We start from the raw sequence: 22,689 nt of genomic DNA on the forward strand, positions 1-22,689 counted from the left end.
TTTATGACTGATCGACACAACAGACACTCTTCAGAAGACCGCAGTGGGCGGTTGGGGATGTACGTCTTGATCACTGAATTAAAATAATAAGGAGCCGATCCAGTCAGTGTCCTATAGGCCAATGGAGAGTAACTATGAGAGGAGTTAAATGTGTCCTGTTTGGCTGATTGAAGACCAGGTGAGCTCCAGCATTCTGTATTAGCTGTAACGATCTTACTACACAGGCAGGTAATCCAGCTAATAGTGGATTACAATAGTCCATCTTGTCCAAAGCTCCAAAACTCAAAATGTGGCCATAAGTTATGGGGTTTAAAAGGTGTGGGTTTCTGAACATCCTAACATAGGATGCAGCATAGGGGCAGCCGTGGCCTACTGGTTAGCGCTTCGGACTTGTAACCGGTGGGTTGCCGGTTCGAACCCCGACCAGTAGGCACGGCTGAAGTGCCCTTGAGCAAGGCACCTAACCTCTCACTGCTCCCTGAGCACCGCTGTTGATGCAGACAGCTCACTGCGCCGGGATTAGTGTGTGCTTCACCTCACTGTGTGTACACTGTGTGCTGTGTGTGTTTCACTAATTCACGGATTGGGATAAATGCAGAGACCAAATTTCCCCTCACGGGATCAAAAAAGTATATACTTATACTTATACAAACCTCGTCAGTAGCTTGCTCAAGGCCCCCACACATAAAACGAAGCACAAACAACGTAGTTAACAAACCCGGAGTTTATTACAGAAGACTGAATCTCACAAAAGACTGAGATCTCACACGGGGCATGACAGGCTTTCCTTTGAGAGGAGCTGGTAGGGGGACAGTTAGTTAGTGTTCTTAACAGGAAGGATCAATACTTTACAAATGATGCAAAAAATAACTGATTGTTTACAAATGCTTAAGAAAATATGAATTGTGTGTAGTATCCATTTTGAAGTATACATCAGCGATGGCGCGATAACGTCACTTCTGTGAGCTAGCTCGCTACTCCCTCGCCCTCCCTCTCGTGCAATTGAAGCTCTCCTAAACGCACATCTCGTCGGTAATTGGTTGGAACACTATTTTGGTTTTGAGTGGATGGTAGCACTGTTGCAGTCTATTGTTTTTGTGTACAGATCTTGGGGCCTAGGCTGCCTACAGAGACACGGTTTTTTGATGGTCTGCTCATGGGGCGGGCAGCTAGCGGATCAAGAGGAAAGATTAGATGACTGATCATTTATGTTTGGGCCTGCAATCTCTGATACAACCTCTAAAAGTTGTTACAACACTAAGTTAGCAATAGCTAAGTAGAACATTAGCACAAAAGTTAAAAATAACTAATTTAAAAGGTGTGGGTCTTTGAACATCCTCACATAAGATTCCAGCACACCACACTGTTTTTTGGTATCAGACTTTTAATTTCAATTCACTTCACATTTTCATCATCAGTACATAGGTACTGTTTTATGCACTGGCGGACAGGAAAAGAGTTAAATTAATAAAATCTATCACAGAATTTTTCAACTCCCTGCAATTTTAACTCTCTATTTTCAACTCCCAGCCATTTTAACTCTTTCAAAAAAAATCATCTCTTTTTACCTTTTATCCCTTACAGTATGTGCACTAGCATAAGAAAATTCACATTGGCATCATCAGTTTTTTGCACTCACAGACGAGAAAGAATTAAATTAATCAAATCTACACTCAGAAAAAAGGGTACAATTGGGGTCCAAATTGGGGTCAATGTACAAGTTGTACAAGATATAAGTTTGTACCTTAGGGTACATATTTACCACCAAAGGGTACAAACTGTAAGGGTACATATATGTACCCGGTTGAAAGGTACACATTTTGTTCCTTTGAGGGTGCTGCCCTAGCGACGAGCTTTGGTACCTCTGAAGGTACAATTCTAGTATTTCTTTTCTCAGAGTGCAGTATTTTTTTAGTGTGCACTAGCATATGGCGTTTCAGACTACTCATTAGTGAAAATGGTCTTCCACACTGAACACATTTATGACGCTTTTCTCCAGTGTGAGTTAGCTTATGTTTGCTAAGATATGAAGAGTGTGCAAATGCTCTTCCACACTGGACACATTTATGAGGCTTCTCTCCAGTGTGAGTTAGCATGTGTTTCTTAAGATATGAAGGGTGCGCAAATTCTCTTCCACACTGGATGCATTTATGAGTCTTCTCTCCAGTCTGAGTTAGCATGTGGATTTTAGTATATGCAGGGTGCGCAAATTCTCTTCCACACTGGACACATTTACACGGCTTCTCTCCACTGTGTGTCAGCATATGGACCTTAAGTTTTGAAAACCATTGAAAACCCTTTCCACAAGAGGCACATTTATAAGGTTTTTCTCCCGTGTGAATTTGCATATGGGATTTGATTAGATTTGAAATTAGTAAAAAAGCTTTTCCACACTGGGAACATTTATGATGCTTCTCTTCAGTGTGCGTTAGCATGTGTCTGCTAAGATAAGAAGAGCGTGAAAATGCTCTTCCACACTGGACACATTTATGACGCTTCTCTCCAGTGTGTGTAAACTTATGCCGCTGAAGATCTTGGGAGGTTCTAAAAGTCTTTCCACACTGGGAACATTTATGAGGCTTCTCTCCAGTGTGAGTTAGCATGTGGATTTTAATATATGAAGGGTTAGCCAATGCTTTTCCACACTGGACACATTTATATGGTTTTTCTCCACTGTGTCTTACCATATGACTCTTAAGTTTCGAAAGTGCTTGAAAAACCTTTCCACAAGAGGCACATTTATGAGCTTTTTTTCCTGTGTGAATTAGCATCTGAGATTTGCTTGTCCTCTGTGTTTGTGAAACACTAGTAGCGTGTTTTTGCTGGTGTTTCTCAAGTTCAGTAAGGGCTGTAAAGCTCTTCCTGCAGACTGTGCAGTGGTGCAGTCTTCTTTCGAGTTGCAGGTTGAGTTCATCATTCTGTCCATTGATCTTCTGCTGCATTACATGTTGGTGTTCTGGTAGACCTGGAAGAGTTACCATAGAGACTTAGAATGACAGATACAGTACATGTTCCACATTCAACAATTAAACTTTACTCGATGAGTATCAAAATAAACATAAATATCAAATATGCACGTTACTTTAATGATACAACTACATACTGTTTTGGACACCATGCTACGATGTGTTAATGATGGGCTATTTGCAGCCAATACTGCCCAGGTATTTAAGCTATAGCCTAACGCAGCCATAGCCTACAGCAAAATATTCCATTCTTAAAGGATGTGTGCAATTTAGGGCTGTCAAAATAACGCGTTCATTTCGATAAATTAATTTTAGAAAAAATTACGGATTAAAAAAAATAACGCATATTAATCGATTCCATATTGACCTTTGACCCGGAACCGTTCTCGTCAGTCACCATTAGACCAGAGACGGTTGAATCTTTGATTAGACTCTAAAATGAAAGAGGGAGACGAGAACGCGCTGCCTGGGTCATTGATTGCATCATTTAGTTATAAAAAACGGCCTGATGGAAGTGTTGAGAAAAGTAAAGTCTTCTGCAATGTCTGCAGAAAGGAATTTGCTTACCACCGGAGTTCGTCAACTCTTAAGTACCACATCAGCGCAAAGCATCCAGGAGTTAATCCGGAGGTAGGACCACAACCTAGCACGTCCTGTGATACAAACTCTAGCAACCTCACCATCAAACCACACTGGAGCAAACACTGCAACGTAAACTAAGCAAATCTGTATGTGACCGACTGAGCAATTCCTGAGCAATGCTAAATGGATCGCAATGTCTTGCAGACCAGTTTCATTGATAGAAGACAGGGGGTTAGCAGAGGTTTTGCAAATAGCCTCTTCAGACATGACATATAACCCGCCATCACGAAACACAATTATGTCAAAAATCCAGCAGCTGTACGACACTGAAAAAAAAAACAAAAGGAGATGTACTGGTGGGAGCAGAACATATCGCGCTGACAGGGGATCACTGGACTTCAGTTAGCAATCACAATTACCTTGGTGTTACGGCACACATCATTGACTGTGAGTGGAACCTCCAGTCATTTGCGTTAGCAATGCTAAAAACGGAGACCAGGCATTACGCCGATGCCTGCGCCCAGCAGTTTTTGTCCGTGGCGCAGGCATGGGGAGTTCAACAAAAGATCACCACAGTCGGCACAGACAGCGCCCGAAACATGATCGCTGCGGCGAGAAAGCTTCCATATGAGCATATGCCTTGTGTTGCTCATATGTTACAGAGAAGCATCACTGTTTGCCTCACAGACAGTGGGTTTTGTGACACATTGGCAAAGTGTCGTAAGATAGTGGGACATTTTAAACATAGCCCTGCCAATACAGAGGAGCTCCACCAGCAGCAAAATCAACTTGGGCAAGTGACCGAAAGTCTGATTCAGGACGTTACCACAAGATGGAACATCACTCGCCATGATCTCTCGTCTCCTCGAGAACCAGGAGGCTATCAAGGCTACACTGAGCAGACAGAAGCACAAGCTGACTATGCTGACTACATCTGAGTGGGACAAACTTCAGAGGCTGAAAACCATCCTTGAACCATGCAGGTAAAAGCTCACACACACATACGCACACGCGCGCACACACACACACACACACACACACACACACACACACACACACACACACACACACACAAAATGTGCATCTCTTATCATCCACTGCAGATATGTGACTGAGCTCCTTGGAGGTGAGACTTATGTTTCCTGCTCTGTGGTGTTGCCTGCTCTCTGCCACCTGTACCACACAATGGAAGTTTCGGACGAGGACCCAGCCTATATTGGAAAATTCAAGACTGCCTTTAAAAAGGACCTGTCTGAACGGCAAGCAAACCTCAACAATGGATGGCTCAACATAGCTTCAGCATTAGACCCCCGCTTCAAGGACTTGAAGTGTCTTAAAAAAGGAGATATAGAAGCAGTGTGGACCAGCCTTCAGTTACTGCTACAAAATAAACCCAGTACGGCTACCCCAGGAACCTGTAGAAGAGCCACCGAAAAAGAGAAGCCTCCTTCTCTTTGCTTCAGACACAGACTCAGATGATGACATGGTGGAACCAAGCAGGGCTCTGAACCACTACAAAGCAGAGCCCAGTATTAGCATGGAGGAATGCCCGCTACAGTGGTGGGCAACTCATGCAGGAGCCCATCAACAGCGGTCTGTCCTGGCTCGCAAATATCTGGCTGCCCCTGCAAGTTCTGTTCCTTGTGAGAGACTTTTTTCACTTGCAGGTAACATAGTCCAAAAAAAGAGGGCAGCCTTGAGCTCTGAGAATGTAGAGAAGCTAGTTTGTCTCAGTGACTGGCTGAAGGAGAAGTAGAGGTGAGGCAGATGTGTCTACTACAACTTGAAAAATTGTTGCTTTGTTGATTTTTATTGAAGGTGTATGCTCAACTACACAAAAAGCAATGGAATTGCCTGAGTTTATTTATGGCACATACAGGAGAAAAAGTGTTGACATTGAGGGGAGTGTTCATTTATTTTCATTGTGTCCCCTACGTTACTGTGTTACACATATGCCACAATGACACATGTTAAACGTCTGAAGGCGTGAAATGTGAATAAAAGAGTTTTTGAACTTTAATGTATCTAATGCTGATTATTCATTGAATCATTTGAATTGAAATATTTTAAATACTTTCACAGCAAAAATTATATATGCGATTCATTTAGATTAATTAATTACAGAGTATGTAATTAATTAGATTACATTTTTTAATCGATTGACAGCCCTAGTCCAATTACTAGGGACAGATAGATAGACTAGATAGACAGACTTTAAATGTGATTGGTTTATTCTTTTAAGACTGAACATTAGTCTGGGGAGTCCGCTATGTATTTTCTACTGCACAAGAGGCATGATCAACAGGCATAGTTCAAATGACTGTGCGCAATGGATAGTCATTCACTAGGGCTGTAACAATACACTAACATCGCGATTCGGTTTGTATGACAATTTCTGACCCATGGTTCGATACAAACCTCAATTTTTCTTTTTCTTTTTTTTTTGGGGGGGGGGGGGGGTAGGGGGGGCGTTACAGCCGTATCATTCACCAATCTGACCAACGAACAATATAATCTAAATACAATAGTATACATCTAAATACAATAGCATACAGCAGCAAATATAATAGCGTAGCGTACATCTAAACACCATAGCGTAGCATGCAAATGTAAATAAGGCTGATAGGCCTACACAAGCCGAAATAGTTTCAAAAAGTGTACCGTTCACTTTTTAGATGTTTAATTGGCTTATATGTGCTTATAGCTTAACTTACCCTACCATGACTTGGAGTTTGCTATTTCTGTTATTTGGATCCAAAGAGTGAGACCAAAGTAAGCGTTCAAAATAAAACTTTAGGCTACTCTGTTCTCCTGATAACTTGAGCGGAATGGATTTAATGTGGACGCAAACATAAAAAAAACACATAGTGACTAAATGATACAGAGCACGTTTTGCGGTGAAAATGTTCCGCCTTTTAAAATCAGGTGTAGCCTAATCCGAATCGCAGTTAAAACCATCAATTACACAACAGAATCAGTAGGGTACCAGTTTTGTTTCATTTCAAGCTGGGAAGGATTAAACACACGGTTTCAACACTGCGGTAATCAACTGTGATAATTATGATATTTCAAAAGAAAACGGTAATTGTTATCTACAACCAAATGTAAACAGACCCTCTTTCCGTTTCCGGTACCACAGTAATATCAACGAGCAATTTGTCTTCCAACAGAAATCAATGGGATTTTACAAAATGGCAAATAAAACATGACAGAAACTGTATTTCGCTACGCTATTTGTTTTGGAACATAAACAAAAATCACTAACCACTCGGTATTTGGTCAAGACAATCATGAAAAACACACGAATAAATAAATGTGCACATACTGTAAGTCTGAATGAAAAGCAGCACTGGTTGAAGCCTGGAATTATTGTAAACTAAGTAGTTTAATTGACTAGTTTATTGGACTGTTCAGTTTCCCCACGTGTGTTTAAGTTTCAAATGAATACTTTTCCTCCATGGGACAGGCCTGTTTGAGTCTTGGAAAACACTTCTCCATTTTTCGGGCTGAGATGATGCGTTATCTTATTTGGGCAGCTGTGGCCTACTGGTTAGGGCTTTGGACTTGGAACTAAAGGGTTGCAGGTTCGGTCCCCGACCAGTAGGAAAAATGTGGGCGGAGGAAGTGGTTGAGCAAGGCACCAAACCCCTCATTGCTCCCTGAGCACCACTGTAGCAAGGCAAGTCACTGCTGCGGGTTAGTGTGTGCTTCACCTCACTGTGTTCACTATGTGCTTACTAATTCACGGATTGGATAAATGCAGAGACCAAATTCCTTGTATACGCAAGTATACAGTGGGCAACGCATTCAAATGGCCACTTCAGTCGCGCATTACGAGGCGTGAAGCTGCGTGAAGCTTTAGTACCACTTTCAGCCACTGTGCGTCGCTCTGCCACTGTACATCGCTCTGTCAGTAGCCTGACTGCCGCCCCTTCTGAAAAAGCAGGAGGCTAGGCTACCTTTAAACGTAATTGTTACCGAGAGGAATCCCAGCCTACGAATTCAATAACAAAATAAATCGTAATTAAACATTACCTCGATTAAGACTACTTGGGTATGGCTTAAGGTTTGACTACACGGTGGTAGCGAAAATCGAAATCTGCTTTTGATAGCCTACTGGTGCCGCTCCACAAAACGAAAAAATATCTTAATTTGCTGTCTATGTTATTGTCAGTGTTGGGGGTAACGCAACTACACAAATCAAAACAGTGTCTTAATTTGCCCTACTTCTTGACTGCTTGACATGTCATTTTTATTTTTCTGTACAATAAACAAATAGGCCTACATCTGCTTTATGCCGCAGAATTACATTCATATTTGGCTGACTGCAGAACACGCGCACTTCCCTCCCCATATTCCAAGATTAAGATAGCCTAGTAGCCTATACAAAAAGCACTTCATACTATCATAAAAAAATCGTTAAAACGAATAGCTATTTGCAATTTGACAAAACACTGGTCCTCATTTTGCGAATGCGAGGACGATAGCCTATGCCTGTTGCATTTAATTAGATGTCCGAGTCACGCATGTTTGAAAACCACTGGCTCGTAATCACAATAATTTAACACACGACAGTTGGATAGCCTACTTCATCATGTCCCCATGCCTACATTTCTGTGAGTAGCATAGAGATCGTTAAAAACAATAAAGTATGGCTCTCCGTTTGGGACATCGAAAACTTATATTTTTAATACCGTCGAAGATGCTGACTTACAAAAGCCTCGGGATAACACGTTATCTCCACTATCATCAGTCATGCCCCTTCATCAAAGTGGGGAATGAAATAAAAGTTTGAGAACCACTGGCTTAACAAGTTACCTGCAGTCCAGAACACAGAATCTGTTGCAATATTCTGATGATCGGCGATGATATCGGCAAATGTTTGTTTTCCAAAGTAAGAATTTCACCATGCACCTTCGACAATGAATAGCTCATTACACTTGTTACTGTTAAACGTAGGCCTACCTGGTATCATTACAAACATTATTCTGTGTCCTAAAACTGGCATATTTTATGGCATTGTGTCATGTAAGTTTGTTGCAAAATCTAGAGAAATGTGTGAGGTGGTCAGCGGGGGACAATTGAGACACACATTGGATTGTGTTATTACTTGAACATTCCACACTATCCACAGCTGTGGTAGGCCTATCAGGGGCAGGAGGATTACTAATTATAGGATTATTAGGAGGATTATAAAGCGCAGGCTTTATATAAAATTCTTCAACAGAAGGCCTCGAATGTTGTCTTGTTTGTGGAGCGTTTTGCTTCGCTTCTGTAATCTCGGCTTCATTGAAAATGAGGGCTTCCCTCAATGACCCTCCGAGAATAAATAAAGGTTGAATGAATGAATGAATGCAGGCTTGCCCAAAATAAAGGCATGTGGTTTGCGCAGCCTACAGTAAATAACAGACCCGCCAGAATGTGCGTTATGATGCTTTTTTACGAGCAAGATGTTTTTGGTACCCTAAGCACACTGCATGTTCTTAAATAACAATGATCATCAGTAATATTCGACCATTAATTTGGGTAAATGGGCAAGCGTGACCACCTTGATTGGCTGATGATTGTAACGCGGGCATGATTCCAAACACCTCCCTTACGATGATGAGTGACAGGTGACAGGTCTCAGAATACGTGCGCTACACAAGGACGGAAGATGATTAATAACTGTGGCCGTATAGGCTATTCACAAAGGCTTTTATCTTACTACTAGGAGTAGGCTACTCCTAAATCGCACTTAAAGATTTTAGCTTGGAGTTTTCTCTTAAAAGTTATTCACAAAGCCTTTCAGACAACTCCTAAACTAGGAGTGAGTCTTCGTGGCTATGGATGACGTCATTACTCATGCACGAGCTTGACTGAAGTGACCACCTTGATTGGCTGACGATTGTAACGCGGGAATTCCAAACACCTCTCTTCCGATGATGAGTGACAGGTGACAGGTCGGAGAATGCGTGCGCTACACAAGTAGTGTGAAGGACGGAAGATGATTAATAACTGAATAAAAAGGCCTAGCCTAAATGAATAAAGAGTAAGGCAAAACAAATAGCCTAGTAGCCTAATGAAACAGGCCTATGGATTGATTCAGTAGCCTACCTTTGCAACATTATTAAATTAATCTGTCACCATAGGGTGTTTGCAAAGAGGAGAACATTTTAATTTGATTCACAATGAAACGTTACATTTCATTTACATGTTAACAATGAGTAGTTTTGGTTGTGTTTGGGTGGAGTTATTGCATCCCTTTTATGAATGCAAAATAGTTCCCTCGCGATTGGAAGCTCCTGTTGCGCATAGGCTACGCATTTCAAAACATCGCAATGTAAAATGCCACCAAAAAGCTGTTTATGAATAGGTCTTAGTGAGTTAGGAGTCCTCTCGACTTAAGCTGTCCCAGACTTAGGTGCTACTTTTAGGTCTAAAATGCTTCGTGAATTACTTTTTGTGAAAAATTAGGAGTCCTAAAGTTAGGAGTGACACGCCCATTATTTTTAGGAGTTGCTCCTAAATTCGCCAGTTAGGAGCTACTTTTAGCCTTAAAATTCTTTGTGAATACGGCCCCTGAATAAAAAGGCCTAGCCTAAATGAATCAAGGCAAAACAAATAGCCTAGTAGCCTAATGAAACATACGGATTGATGTAGTATCTTTGTAACATTATTCAATTATTCTGCTATGTTTGCAAAAGAGAACATTTTAATTTGATTCGCAATAATGTTACATTTAATTTACATGTTGACAATGATTAGCCTAGTTTTGGTTGTTGTTGGCGGCGTTATTGCATGTTAGTTATGCCTACAATGCAAAATTGCTTTCTCGCGATTGGAAGCTCCTGTAGCTGCATAGGATTTCAAAACCGCAGGTTTGTGAATAGGTCTGTGAGTAAGGAGTCCTCTTGACTTCTTTTAAGCTGTCAGAGGTGGGAAGGTGGGATTTTTTGGGGGAAGGGCCGGAATAACTGGGCACAAATGTCTGATGGCCCCCCTTCCCCCCAGCCAACGTGAATCAGGTGGTTAGTTAATAGGCCTATCGTCAAGTCAAGTCAAGTCAAGTCAAGTTTATTTATATAGCACATTTCATACACAGAGGTCATTCAATGTGCTTTACATAAACAAAACCAAACGATAATAACAAATAAAAGCATAGAAGGGCAATATAGTCAAAGAATAGTTAAAAGGTAAAGATCATAATAAAAGGAAAACATAAAACACAAGGTAAAATCATTTAAAATAAAGAATAATTAGTAAGCAAAAACAAAGGCAAAAGTAGTAAAAAAAGTAATAAAAGACAAAGTAGAATAATTATCGAGGCAGATTCAGAATTTGTAACTCGGCACAGTTAGCAGAAAGCGTCTGAGAACAGTTTGGTCTTAAGTCTAGATTTAAAACTGGCTACAGTTGGGGCCTTTTTAATGTCATCCGAAAGTTGGTTCCACAGCTGAGCCGCATAGCAGCTAAAAGCTGCTTCACCATGTTTAGTTCTAACTGTAGGTTTTACTAGCAGGTTTTTCACCTGGGACCTGAGAGGACGAGAAGGTGTGTACTGCTGAAGCATGTCTGACAAGTATTTAGGTCCTGCTCCATTTACTGATTTATAAACAAGTAATAGTGCTTTAAAGTCAATTCTGTGACTTACTGGAAGCCAGTGCAAGGACTTAAGAATTGGAGTAATGTGGTCAGTTCTTTTAGTTTTTGTTAGAGTCCTAGCTGCTGCATTTTGTATCACCTGAAGCTGTTTAATAGTCTTTTTAGGAAGGCCTGTGAACAGTCCATTGCAGTAATCAACCCTGCTGGAGATAAATGCATGAATGAGTTTTTCTAAGTCATGTTTTGACATCAGCCCTCTGAGTTTGACAATATTTTTGAGGTGGTAAAAAGCTGATTTAGTTATCGCTTTCATGTGGCTGTTGAAATTTAGATCACTGTCAATTAATACACCAAGGTTTTTAACAGTATCCTTTGCCTTCAACCCTTTTGTGTCAAGGAGAGTGGCAACCCTAAGTCTTTCCTCATTTTTACCAAATATAATTACTTCAGTTTTTTCTTTGTTCAGCTGAAGAAAATTTTGAGACATCCAGGTGTTGATTTGTTCTATACACTGACACATAGATTCAAGAGGACCATAGTTGTTTGGTGATAGAGCTAAGTAAATGTGTGTGTCATCTGCATAGCTATGATATGAAATCAAATTATTTTGAATGATTTGTCCAAGTGGGAGCATATAGAGGTTGAATAATAGTGGCCCCAAGATCGACCCCTGGGGAACACCACAGGTCAAGGACGTTGGTGTTGAGGTACAGTTTCCGATGGCAACAAAGAAGCTCCTTTCTTGTAGATATGATTTTAGCCAGCTGATAACTATGCCTGTAAATCCAACCCAGTGTTCTAGTCTGTGTAGTAAAATATTGTGATCAACAGTGTCAAATGCTGCACTAAGGTCCAGTAGCACTAGGACTGATGTTTTACCTGAATCTGTGTTGAGGCGTATGTCATTGGAAACTTTAATGAGAGCTGTTTCAGTGCTGTGATTTGCCCGAAAACCAGACTGAAAGTAATCAAAATACCCATTTGATGTTAGGAAGGTGGTTAATTGATTAAAGACTACTTTTTCAATAATTTTGCCAATAAAAGGTAGATTGGATATGGGCCTGTAATTGTTTAGCATGGAGGCATCCAGGTTATTCTTCTTGAGAAGTGGCTTTACAACAGCTGTTTTCAGTGACTTAGGAAAAGTGCCAGACAGCAATGATACATTTACAATTTGAAGGACATCCGCCGCTATGAGGTGAAAAACAGTTTTGAAGAAATTGGTAGGCAGAGTGTCTAAGACACATGTGGAAGGGCTGAGATTCTGTACCGTTTTTTCAAGTGTTTCGTAGTCTATCAAGCTGAACTCTGACATCAAGTTTAGTTTCCCTCTGTTTGTTGCTGGAAGTTCAGGTTGTTGAATTTGTAATTGAGCAGATATGTTGAGTCTGATTTTGTCAATTTTACCTTTAAAAAAAGATGAAAACTCATTGCATTTATTAGTTGAGAGAAGTTCAGGCGCTAATTGTGAGGGGGGATTTGTTAACTTATCAACAGTTGAAAATAGAATACGAGTGTTATTTGAACTTCTATTGATAATGTTAGAAAAGAAAGACTGTCTTGCTTTGCATATTTCAGAGTTATATGTGCGGAGCATCTCTTTATGGATTTCATAGTGGATCTGAAGTTTGTATTTACGCCATTTTCTTTCAGTCTTCCTACACTCTCTTTTTAGAAGTTTAACTGCTGGATTTTGCCTCCATGGTGCTTTCTGTTTGTCCTTAACTTTCTTGAATTGTAATGGAGCAATGTCATCCATAATGTTTGCCATTTTTGCATTAAAGTGATCAAATAAGTCTTCAGAGTCTGACAGTTGACTTGACTTTAGTGAAAGTGCTTGCTCAAAGAGAGCACTTGTCTGATCATTTATGATTCTCCTTTTTACCATCATAGCTGTGTTTTGAGTGTGTGGGGACATAGACACATCAAAGAACACGCAAAAATGATCAGATAAGGCCAGGTCTTTAACAGCTGTAGAGACATCGAGACCCTTTGTGATAACAAGGTCGAGGGTATGGCCGAGAGAGTGTGTTGGCCCCTGTACATGCTGTGTTAGGGAGAAAGTATCGATTAGTGCAATGAATTCCTTGGCATAATTGTTTTCAGGATTATCCACATGCAAGTTTAGATCCCCTGATATAATAAGACAGTCATACTCTATGCAAACAACTGATAGCAGTTCACCTAGCTCTTCAAGAAAAACTTTAGCTGAATGTTTTGGAGGCCTGTAAATTGTCAGTAATAAAATCTGAGGAGAAGACTTAATGCATGCACACAGATATTCAAATGAAGTAAAGTCACCGAATGACGACTGATTGCACTGAAAAGACGTCTTGAAAATTGTGGCTATCCCCCCACCTCTTTTATTTGCTCTGGTAGCACTCAAAAAACTGAAGTTTGGGGGAGCTGATTCGATGAGAGTAGCAGCACTGTTTGCTTGATCTAACCATGTCTCAGTTAAAAGTAAAAAATCAAGGTTGTGTGTGCAAATTAGATCATGAATTAAGAATGATTTGTTTGAAAGAGATCTGATATTTAGGAGTGCTAGTTTTGTTAGTTTAAGTGTTGGGGAAATATGATCCATGGGGGAAATCTGAGGTTGATGTGGTACGGGTAGGAGATTGGACTGGTTTACCCTATAAGCTCGATGCATTTGTGTTCTATTTCTTGTCAATACAGGAATAGAGAATGTCATGGGCTTACTGGGTCCCGGCATGTTCTCAAAACTACTGTCAATACCATTTATATTGCAGGGACCCTGAGAATATCATGCAATACAGTCATCATATAATTGTCCCCTGCTGCTGCCATCTGTATTTTCCACTGCACATTCCATGCTATATGCCAGCTGAGAAAATGAACTAAGAGGTTGCTGCTGCTTAAGAGATCCTTCTAAACGGGGAGGGGGAGGGCGAGGGGGTGGAGGTGCCCTTCGCTTCTTTGGTGCTAATGATCTTGGGCTAGTAAAACTCTGCATGGCTACTGGTAGCAGTCTCTCCATTCTTGCAGGGAACATCATGTGCTTGGGTGGGGATGGTGATGGGTATTCAGGGGATCCTGTGGAGTTTGAGTGGGTGGTGGGATGAAGGGGTGGGGATGGGGATGGGAGATTAGGGGGGTCTGTGTGGCCTGGGGAGTTTGATTGGGTGGGGACGTGATTGGGTGTGGGTGGTGATGGGAAATCAAGGAGGTTGGGGTTGAAAATTGATCCAGAGTCTCCATCTGCCTGCTGAGGTTCTGGGAAGTTTGTTGCAGATGCTCCGCTTTCAGCATGTATTCCAGTAGTGTATTCCATGTTGTTGTGTCTTTGTGGTGACAAGGAGACGACGGAGGTGGGGAGGGGTATTGGTACTGGTGTTACAACATGACCCTTCCTTTCTGATATCCTCTCAGCAGCTTTGATAGGTGCTATCTCCTCATGCTCATCACATCCATTTGTTTGCTGAGATTCCAGGGAGTTTGACGCCAGTGATTGACTTTGAGTCATTTTAGCAGCACCCATCTTATCTTGTCCAGTGGACATGGCTTGGCATTGTTGAGCTGGTTGTTTATGTTTCTCCAAGGTCTGCATTTCAGTGGAGGCTAGCGGGTGGTTATCAGAGGGCCCCACAGCAGGGGAGGTTGGGCATATCTCTGTTTCAGCCTGTGCAGAGTGTTTTGGTTTAGCTGAGTTGTTGATGTCATCCGCTTGTTCTGTCTGTATGGCCACTGAGCGCTTATCAGAGGCTCGGCTCAAGGTTGGCAGAAAAAAAAAAGTGAAGTGAAGATTTTTCCTGCCATCTAATGCACGAGCGCATCTGTGAGGCAAAGCCTCACCAAGTAGCTCATTTGTTTACAACTAACATTCCATTTAATTAAACTGCTTTATAGGCTATGCCGAAATAGTTTTCAACATTTTGAATATTAGTGTCGGGTGAATTGAAATGTTCTCAAAGTAGCCTTATGGCTGAAAGCTGCTTGGGATCCACCCCGTCAAGCAATATAACCATACAAACGCGCTTCCTGCACTCATTGTTTCAAAAGGAGTAATTTTGGCTTTGTCAGAACTGAAGAGCTGTGGACGGCACGGCACGGTACGCCCAATGAAAATAAATTAACGCAACGCAACACAACACAACACAGACCCCGCTTCTCTCGCGTCAGTCACTGACATGAACGAAACACAGAACCCGCTTCTCTCACGGCAGTCACTGACAGTAACCTAGAATAAATGAATGGGGAAAAACACTTCCCATGACAAAGACATCGTAAAACACTGAAAGTTAATATTTTGTCACTAGCAACATACATCTGTCCTTTGTCAAATGTATTATGTTCCAAGTAGCCTATGCGTAATTCTGCTTCATAAAGTTGAACAAATACATTTGCTTATTTCACAGAAAAATATTTAGCCAGTTAGGGTCTACAGTGCAGAGTTGGTAAGTTATGGTAGGCCAACTTGCAGTGAACATACAAACAGGGGAAATTCTTTCTCTTGTAGCTGAGTAGCCTCAGGTGCGCACGTAGACATAAGCAGGCGCAAGAAGGATTCAGTGAAGCATAATAATGTTTTAGAACCTTCAAAATTAGAAAACTGATGCAACCAGGCGCGTAGCAAGCGTGGGGGATGTGGGTGTTATAACGTACACACTTTTGCTGGAACACGATTCTATCCCCCACACTTTCTGTCAGATTAAAATGAAAGTAAAATATGGAAATAAACGCTCCCTTAAAGAGTTGGCACCGTATATACCATAACGCACACACAGACTGACACAAATAGGTCTGTTGATTTGATTGAACGGTCATCCAGCCAATCACATCAAGTTAGCCAGTGAAGAACCAGCGCCGCTCTGATCAAATTCTAAGTGTGCGTCTTTCAAGGCTGTGCTGCTGCTTGGGTCTGCATTATAACGTCTGCACTCTACAGTGAGCAGATTTCAGGTAGAATTGAAATGATAATCGTTTCCGCATTATGCTAATTTAGTAATCCAAAATTCACTGTCTGACTGACAGTTTTTGTCACAATGTAGAAATGCAGGGAGTTAAAGTGAAAGCGGTACTGTTCTCAGAGCATTATGCTTTCTCTGTCTATGATCTGCAGCTTTTCTTAAACTATGGGCCTCCTCAACAATTAACCTACTGGTCCACGTAGCCGCGAATTAAGTTATGCCCGGTGCTTCACACGTCTGATCATTTGCAGCAAGATTGAATGGTATGGAACCGGACTGAAAAAAATAAACTAGGCTGAAAGTTTCCCCAATCAGGAATACTTATTAATTTGGTGTCATCAACTATATACACATAGCCCTGTCAGCACACACACGTCTCCAAGACGCTTGGAAAAGATCTGAACAGCTTAATTACATCGCGTTCCATTTAGAACATCTTATTTGATATGATTAAACGTCTGCGGCATTTCACTGTCAATGTGTGTCGTAGTGCTACATCTACTCGAGATCTTACTGTAATGTCTTAAATACGATCGCGTTCCATTTAGAACATCTTATTTTGATCTTACAAACGGCGGCGTCAAGACACATTTGAGTTCTACATCTGAGAACTAAGATTTCCAGCATGTATAACTCAAATACGCTTATGAGCGCTCATGCAATGTGTGCGTCCCTGCAGCAAGTGAAACTGGAGGTAACGTGGACTAGAAACAACAATAGTTTAACAACGTAGCTTCCTGTAACTATCAATGAAAAAAGCATATAACTGCTAATCATAATCTTTAAATTGACATTAATTAAGCTGGCTATATGCAACACAATTTATTTATATTCCCTTTGCATATGTTTGGGTTCAAACTTCAAACGTTTTTGAATTTGAGCTTACAGTTCTGTCACTATTCTGTGTCCTTTACATTTAGTAGGTATTAGTGACAAGTAGGTATTAGGTAATTTATTGTAGCCTGCTAACCCATATGCATAAAACATAATTTCTGAAATGATTTCTTGATTTATAACATGAGATATGTCTCCATGTAGGGTAGTGTCAAATAGTGAAGTGATAGCAGGTAGATCATGTAGGCCTACATGTCACATGAGCCACACATACAGTATGAGGGGCGCTGCTTCTTCTGTCCCTCTCAAACTGCATTAAAATGGTGTGGAGCAATCAGAATTTCAAAACTTTTTAGGGGGAGAAACTCCCGGACACCAATATAGCACCCCTCTCAGAAAATATGTCCCTGTAGGGAGTTATTTATAATTTGAACAGATTGTTTCATTTTCCTATCCAACAACCCCCACACGCTCTCACGACAATCACGCCGTTAAACTTAAATAGGTTAACATCACTCTAAGTTCGCCTTCAAGCAAGGAAAACGATGATTTGAAGACATCTGTTTCGTTGGAAGGGCAAGGGGTAGCAACAGGGCAACACAGAGACAGGCCCGATGGCAGGGCTGTTATGAGAGTATTAAAATATGGGATATTCTATGGGAAAACATTAAAACGGCAAGACAGCGGGGGAAAGTTAAAATACGTGATAAACACGGAAAAAGTTGGCATGCATTGTTTCGGTCCCCGTGAACAGGGATTATTTGTTATATTATTAATCACATATGATTGTTTGTGAAATTGTGCAAACAGGCGCAACACATTTGAAAAGGAAGGACTGGTAGCATGCAAGCTCACGGGAAAGATTGATTTAAGAACGTTATCACAGTGTGTGGCTGTGGCGCGGGCGGAAGACAGCGACAATTGGCAGGGGAGGGTCATGTCTTTTTTAACAATTCTGTCGGAGGGTCATTGAACAATTTCTAGCAGGCAACAGAGGGTCATGCAACTTTTGACTGAAGCACTCAAAATTCCTCCGGTGGCCCCTTCAATAAATAACGAACAGTCCCTAGATTGCTGCTGGGCTATATGTCTTGGTTCAACAACTCATTGCCATCAAACGCATAGCCTATCTCGCGGTTGCATCCATTACAAACAAACATGCAATGTGAACGTCTGGGATTGGGGAGAGCACTAAATGCTCTACTGAATAAGCACGAAGTCAAACCTTTAAATGAAAAACACTCTTTAATAATAAAAAAAATAAATAAACCGATGAAGTAAACTTGTGACCATCAAAAATCGTTTATCGCCTGTAACTCCGTGATAACAGGACGTAACAGGAAGGCATTTGGCTGAGCAACGGAGGTTAATATGCTTTATATTTTGTCCAAATGATGTCTGTCTATCATCGTTGCACTCGGAGAAAACCAGAATGTTTAATTTGTCCTGCGTTTCTTCTACGGCTGCAAACGGGATTCACTCGCAGTTAACCAAATATTTCTTTATTAGGGCAGGGCAGGCATATTTCTGGCTATTAAATTATTTCTAAACCAGTCTGCTAAAGTCTGTAGTGAAGTAGGGTTTTCCAGGCTCCATTTCTTTTTACGAGACACCCTGCTCACTTGAGCCATCTACCGGTTGTTTGGGTTGTTGCAGCGTCTCACTGGAAAAATACAAATTAAAGTCGCGTGATACCGCGAGTGAAGCTGGCCAAGTCGAAGCACTGCCCACTGTACTTGGCCTAGAAACCTGATTTAAATGTTTACATTTACATCTGCACTGGCAAGCAATAATCCATCCATTTGGAACATGCAAAAAGGCAATCGTTTGCACAGCCTACTAGATACCATAAAATTGGTGTAGGCTCTCTTATAGGCTATTGGAAAAAGCAGGAGGGGAATATAGTGGGAGCACGAGCAAGCAGTGGCTTTGACCCTCGATTTCTAATATTCTCATGAAGTCAGGTTAGACAGGTCTATTTAATTAACAATCATGCACGCATGAAGTTGAGATTAGTTTGAAAAAACGTGAAACCTCTCGACTCCAAATATCAATTATAACTTACTAGATGACACCCAGTGCACCTGCATTTTTGTCCTCATTGATTCTCATTTAGATTTTACATGATTAATATATGGGAATCGTGTCTGAAAGGGATATCTGAAAGGACTTACTTTCCAGCTGGTAATCGTGCTGCTCATCTAAAAGGACTTACTTTCCAGCTGATAATATCTAAAAGGACTTACTTTCCAGCTGGTAATCATGCTGCTCATCTAAAAGGACTTACTTTCCAGCTGGTAATATCTGAAAGGACTTACTTTCCAGCTGATATCTAAAATGACTTACTTTCCAGCTGATAATATCTGACACGACTTACTTTCCAGCTGGTAATCGTGCTGCTCGTCCTCCTCAATCTCCACTTCAATCTCCGCTGGTGTCTGTAGTGTTTCATCGTTAGAGTCTGTATCGTCGGTATCGTCTCTTTCAATTTTACAGTGACGTTCTGCAAAGGGCTTTTCTTCTTCTTCATCTTTGACCGGACATGATATCATATGACCATATTCCTCCTCTTTTATGTCTTCTTTCAAGATCAATCTCAGGTCAACCTGGTGCATTTCAGTCTCGTTACAGCCAGAGATCAGCGGCTTTTCCTCCATGTCATCCATGGTCCAAGGTTCTCTCTTTCCTGTAATCAATGCTGCACAAACAAATAGATATATGTTGTAGACAATGATATCATAAAGCAATATTAGACAATGTAGACAATGATATCATAAAGCAATATTACTCTTACATGAATACAATCCTTAAAAATACTTTCAGTTAGTTTTAATTTTCAAAGTTAAGAATTTAACTTTGTCTTTTAGACCAGCGCTTAAATCAGGGTTCGTACACCTATTCCAACAACAAATGCAAGCACTTTTCAAGCACTTTCAAGGTCAATTTTCAAGCTTTTCCAGCACTTTACAGCGGTGGCAAATGACATATTATACGAATATACTAACTCAAAATGATTTTTACTTTTTATCATTTAGAGATGGTTTTAACAGACAAAATTGTGTTTCTTAATAGCAGGAAAAGAAATTAAAAGAAAACTTAAAAATATGTCACCTATCTGGAAGTAGACTTTGCTTGTATATTGACTCAGCTAACTGGCTGAGTCAATATGCAAAAAAAAAAAACATTAAATAAATAAAATAAGAAAATAATCACTCAACAAATAACTATTCTTGGCTGAATATGTGAACTCAAACTAATGTTAAGGCTCGCTCTTTCATGACAGTCAAGACTCATTATGTCATCTAACCATAATGGTTCTCATATTGCCAGATTCCAGACAATCACCTATAATATGAATATAGCCTATATTTCTACTGGCATGCTTTCAGGTGACATTAAGACTGGGTCATTCCACGTCAATTCAACCAGGGCCCACGCACTTAGGTTAAAAAAAAATCTGAAAAAATTACCATGTGTACCTATGTTACCCAGGAGACACACTGTAAAATTACTCTTATGTAAGATCAATACTTTCCAAGATACAGACAGTTTTACAGGGGGAGGGGGGTGTCGATTTTGTTCGGCCTCTTTTTTTTGTCAAACAAGCCCACAGCGCAAGAACTAAACCATTTAGGAGGCTCAAATTTTGCATGCTGGTACATAAATAGGAATAGTATGTAGCAAAATCGTCACGTTTGGTCTGGATAATCCTGCATGGTCATAGCTGTCCCTCAAAGTTCATACAAATTTTATTGGAGTTTTTGGCTGGGCTCTGTTTAAGCCTTCAGAAGACATATTTGTACTCAACATAGGCTCTTGATTTATTTTCCTTACTGAGATAAGTAGAAACACTCTCACAAAAAACAAAGAACAGAGAATAAATTCCTTCAGGGTCTGAACAGCAGACTTTACAAGTCTAAAAAATAATTTTGGTTCTCATTTTCAGAGCACCCAAACACCTTGTGGGAATATACAAAGATTTTTTTTTAAATATTTTTTTCTTTATTCTCCATGATCTTTTCTTTTCAAAAACACCAACTTGATTTGCATAAGACAAGTCTTTCTTTTTCACTTTCCACCCTGAACATGGGCAAAATGCACCATTGACATCAATATGTTTTGTATAGAGCTACCACAGGTTACTCTATACAACCACAGGTGGCAGTGTGGTGACTATATAAAACATATTGATGTGAACATATTGTTGACAAAAAAAGAGGCCGAACAAAATCGACACCCCCCCTCCCCCTGTAAAACTGGCTGTATCTTGGAAAGTATTGATCTTACATAAGAGTGATTTTACAGTGTGTCTCCTGGGTAACATAGGTACACCTGGTAATTTTTTCTGATTTTTTTGAGACCTAAGTGCGTGGGCCCTGGTTGAACTGACGTGGAATGACCCGACTAAAATATAAGGAAAATCATGAGACGCGAGTTATTTTCTCTTGATATAAGACTGACAACACATACTATTACATGAGACAAATGTTATCACTTAATACATTCTCAGATATGGGTATAGCACTGAAAAAAAGAAGATATGCCTAGGCATTACAATGACCAAGGTAACTAGCTAGATTAACTATCTGAACACCACCACTAGGATATAATTTCATGGAGTGCTGAAAATGTAGCCAATACTATTTTGGACCATTTCTGAACTGTGATACTATAAAGAAAATATGCTTTGTGGTTCGGCAATATCATAATTATATCTTATAGCAATATTATAACTAGGCCTATTCCACCTGTGTGTGCATGGTTAAAATTGTAAAAAGTGCGAGAACAGGCTACAGCACAAATATTTCCATCTATAGATAAGAATAATTAAGTCTAACCTCTGAATTTCTTTTCAAAAATGCACCAGACTGATGCATTTTAAAATATACCAACTTTACTTACGGGGGAGCATGCCCCCGAACCCCCCTATATATAGGGTTTGTGGACTAGTGCAGCTCTAGTCTAGTGACGCCCTGGGACAGTGTCCCCGTTTTAAGCTTACAAAGATTAAACATTACATGTTTTACCCTTCTCAACTGAAAATATCCACGGATATTGTCTCAGAAATCTGGTCACCTTACCATAAATAGACCCTAGGTTGTTTTCCTCCGGAGTCATTTTCTGCTCGCTGAAATATCTAGGCTAGCCTATACTTCTACTCAAGTATTGGTTTCGAAAACTTCAAAACTCTGCAATTGAGTCCACCTTACCAGGCGATGGTCGTCCGTCGTAGTCGTGGTCTAAATCGACACCAGCAGCAACAGTTGTTTTCAAAAGGTCGCTGCTACGAAAATGTAGGCTACAAACAACTGTATCATCAGTGACTTTAAACAGCGAGTCTTCTATTCTCTTGGTTGCTTGCCTCCATCCATTCACGGTCCACGTCGAGGGGGAATGAATGAACGCTCAAATATAGGGCTGTTTTTGATTATTGTTGGTACAGAAACACCACTGCTTTCTTCTTCTTCTTCTTCTTCTGTTTCTTGGCAGATTACTTTTTTTTAAGTATACCGCCACCAACTGTACAGGAATGTGTAATACCATGAACGTCATGGCTTATGTTAATTCAAACAAAAAAGAAAAAAAAGAAAGTGAGAATAATTATACTCTTCTCATTATACCAGTATTATTAAGATAAATAAATAAAGCTTTAAGTCTCTCCCTTGTCATGCCCTTTTCCTCAAGTATGTCATGAATTGAGTTCTCCCCTTCCATGTCCAGCCAGACCACTCTATTATCATTATACTTCTCACAAGTAAACAGTACATGCTCCACATCTTCATCGTCTTGGC

The 22,689-nt window shown here is 40.5% G+C and overlaps 3 protein-coding genes across 3 annotated transcripts in view; 1 reads left to right on the forward strand and 2 right to left on the reverse strand.

Moving 5' to 3' along the window:
- Positions 1 to 22,689, reverse strand: part of LOC121718789 (zinc finger protein 708-like) — a 712,111-nt gene that overhangs the window by 61,549 nt on the left and 627,873 nt on the right. The window lies entirely within an intron of this gene.
- On the reverse strand, positions 704 to 22,076 carry LOC121718898 (zinc finger protein 436-like). The gene is made up of 3 exons (XM_042104316.1): positions 21,979 to 22,076; positions 19,275 to 19,595; positions 704 to 2,965 (listed from the first exon to the last, which is right to left on the reverse strand). Exons 1-3 carry the CDS (start codon positions 22,013 to 22,015, stop codon positions 1,746 to 1,748), a joined length of 1,578 nt encoding a protein of 525 aa, XP_041960250.1. The 5' UTR covers positions 22,016 to 22,076; the 3' UTR covers positions 704 to 1,745.
- On the forward strand, positions 3,725 to 5,061 carry LOC121719005 (E3 SUMO-protein ligase ZBED1-like). The gene is made up of 2 exons (XM_042104503.1): positions 3,725 to 4,531; positions 4,652 to 5,061. The coding sequence occupies exons 1-2, from the start codon at positions 4,398 to 4,400 to the stop codon at positions 5,025 to 5,027; spliced, it is 510 nt and encodes a 169-aa protein (XP_041960437.1). The 5' UTR covers positions 3,725 to 4,397; the 3' UTR covers positions 5,028 to 5,061.

Source organism: Alosa sapidissima, chromosome 9 (assembly GCF_018492685.1).
Source record: "Alosa sapidissima isolate fAloSap1 chromosome 9, fAloSap1.pri, whole genome shotgun sequence".
NCBI lineage: Eukaryota > Metazoa > Chordata > Actinopteri > Clupeiformes > Clupeidae > Alosa > Alosa sapidissima.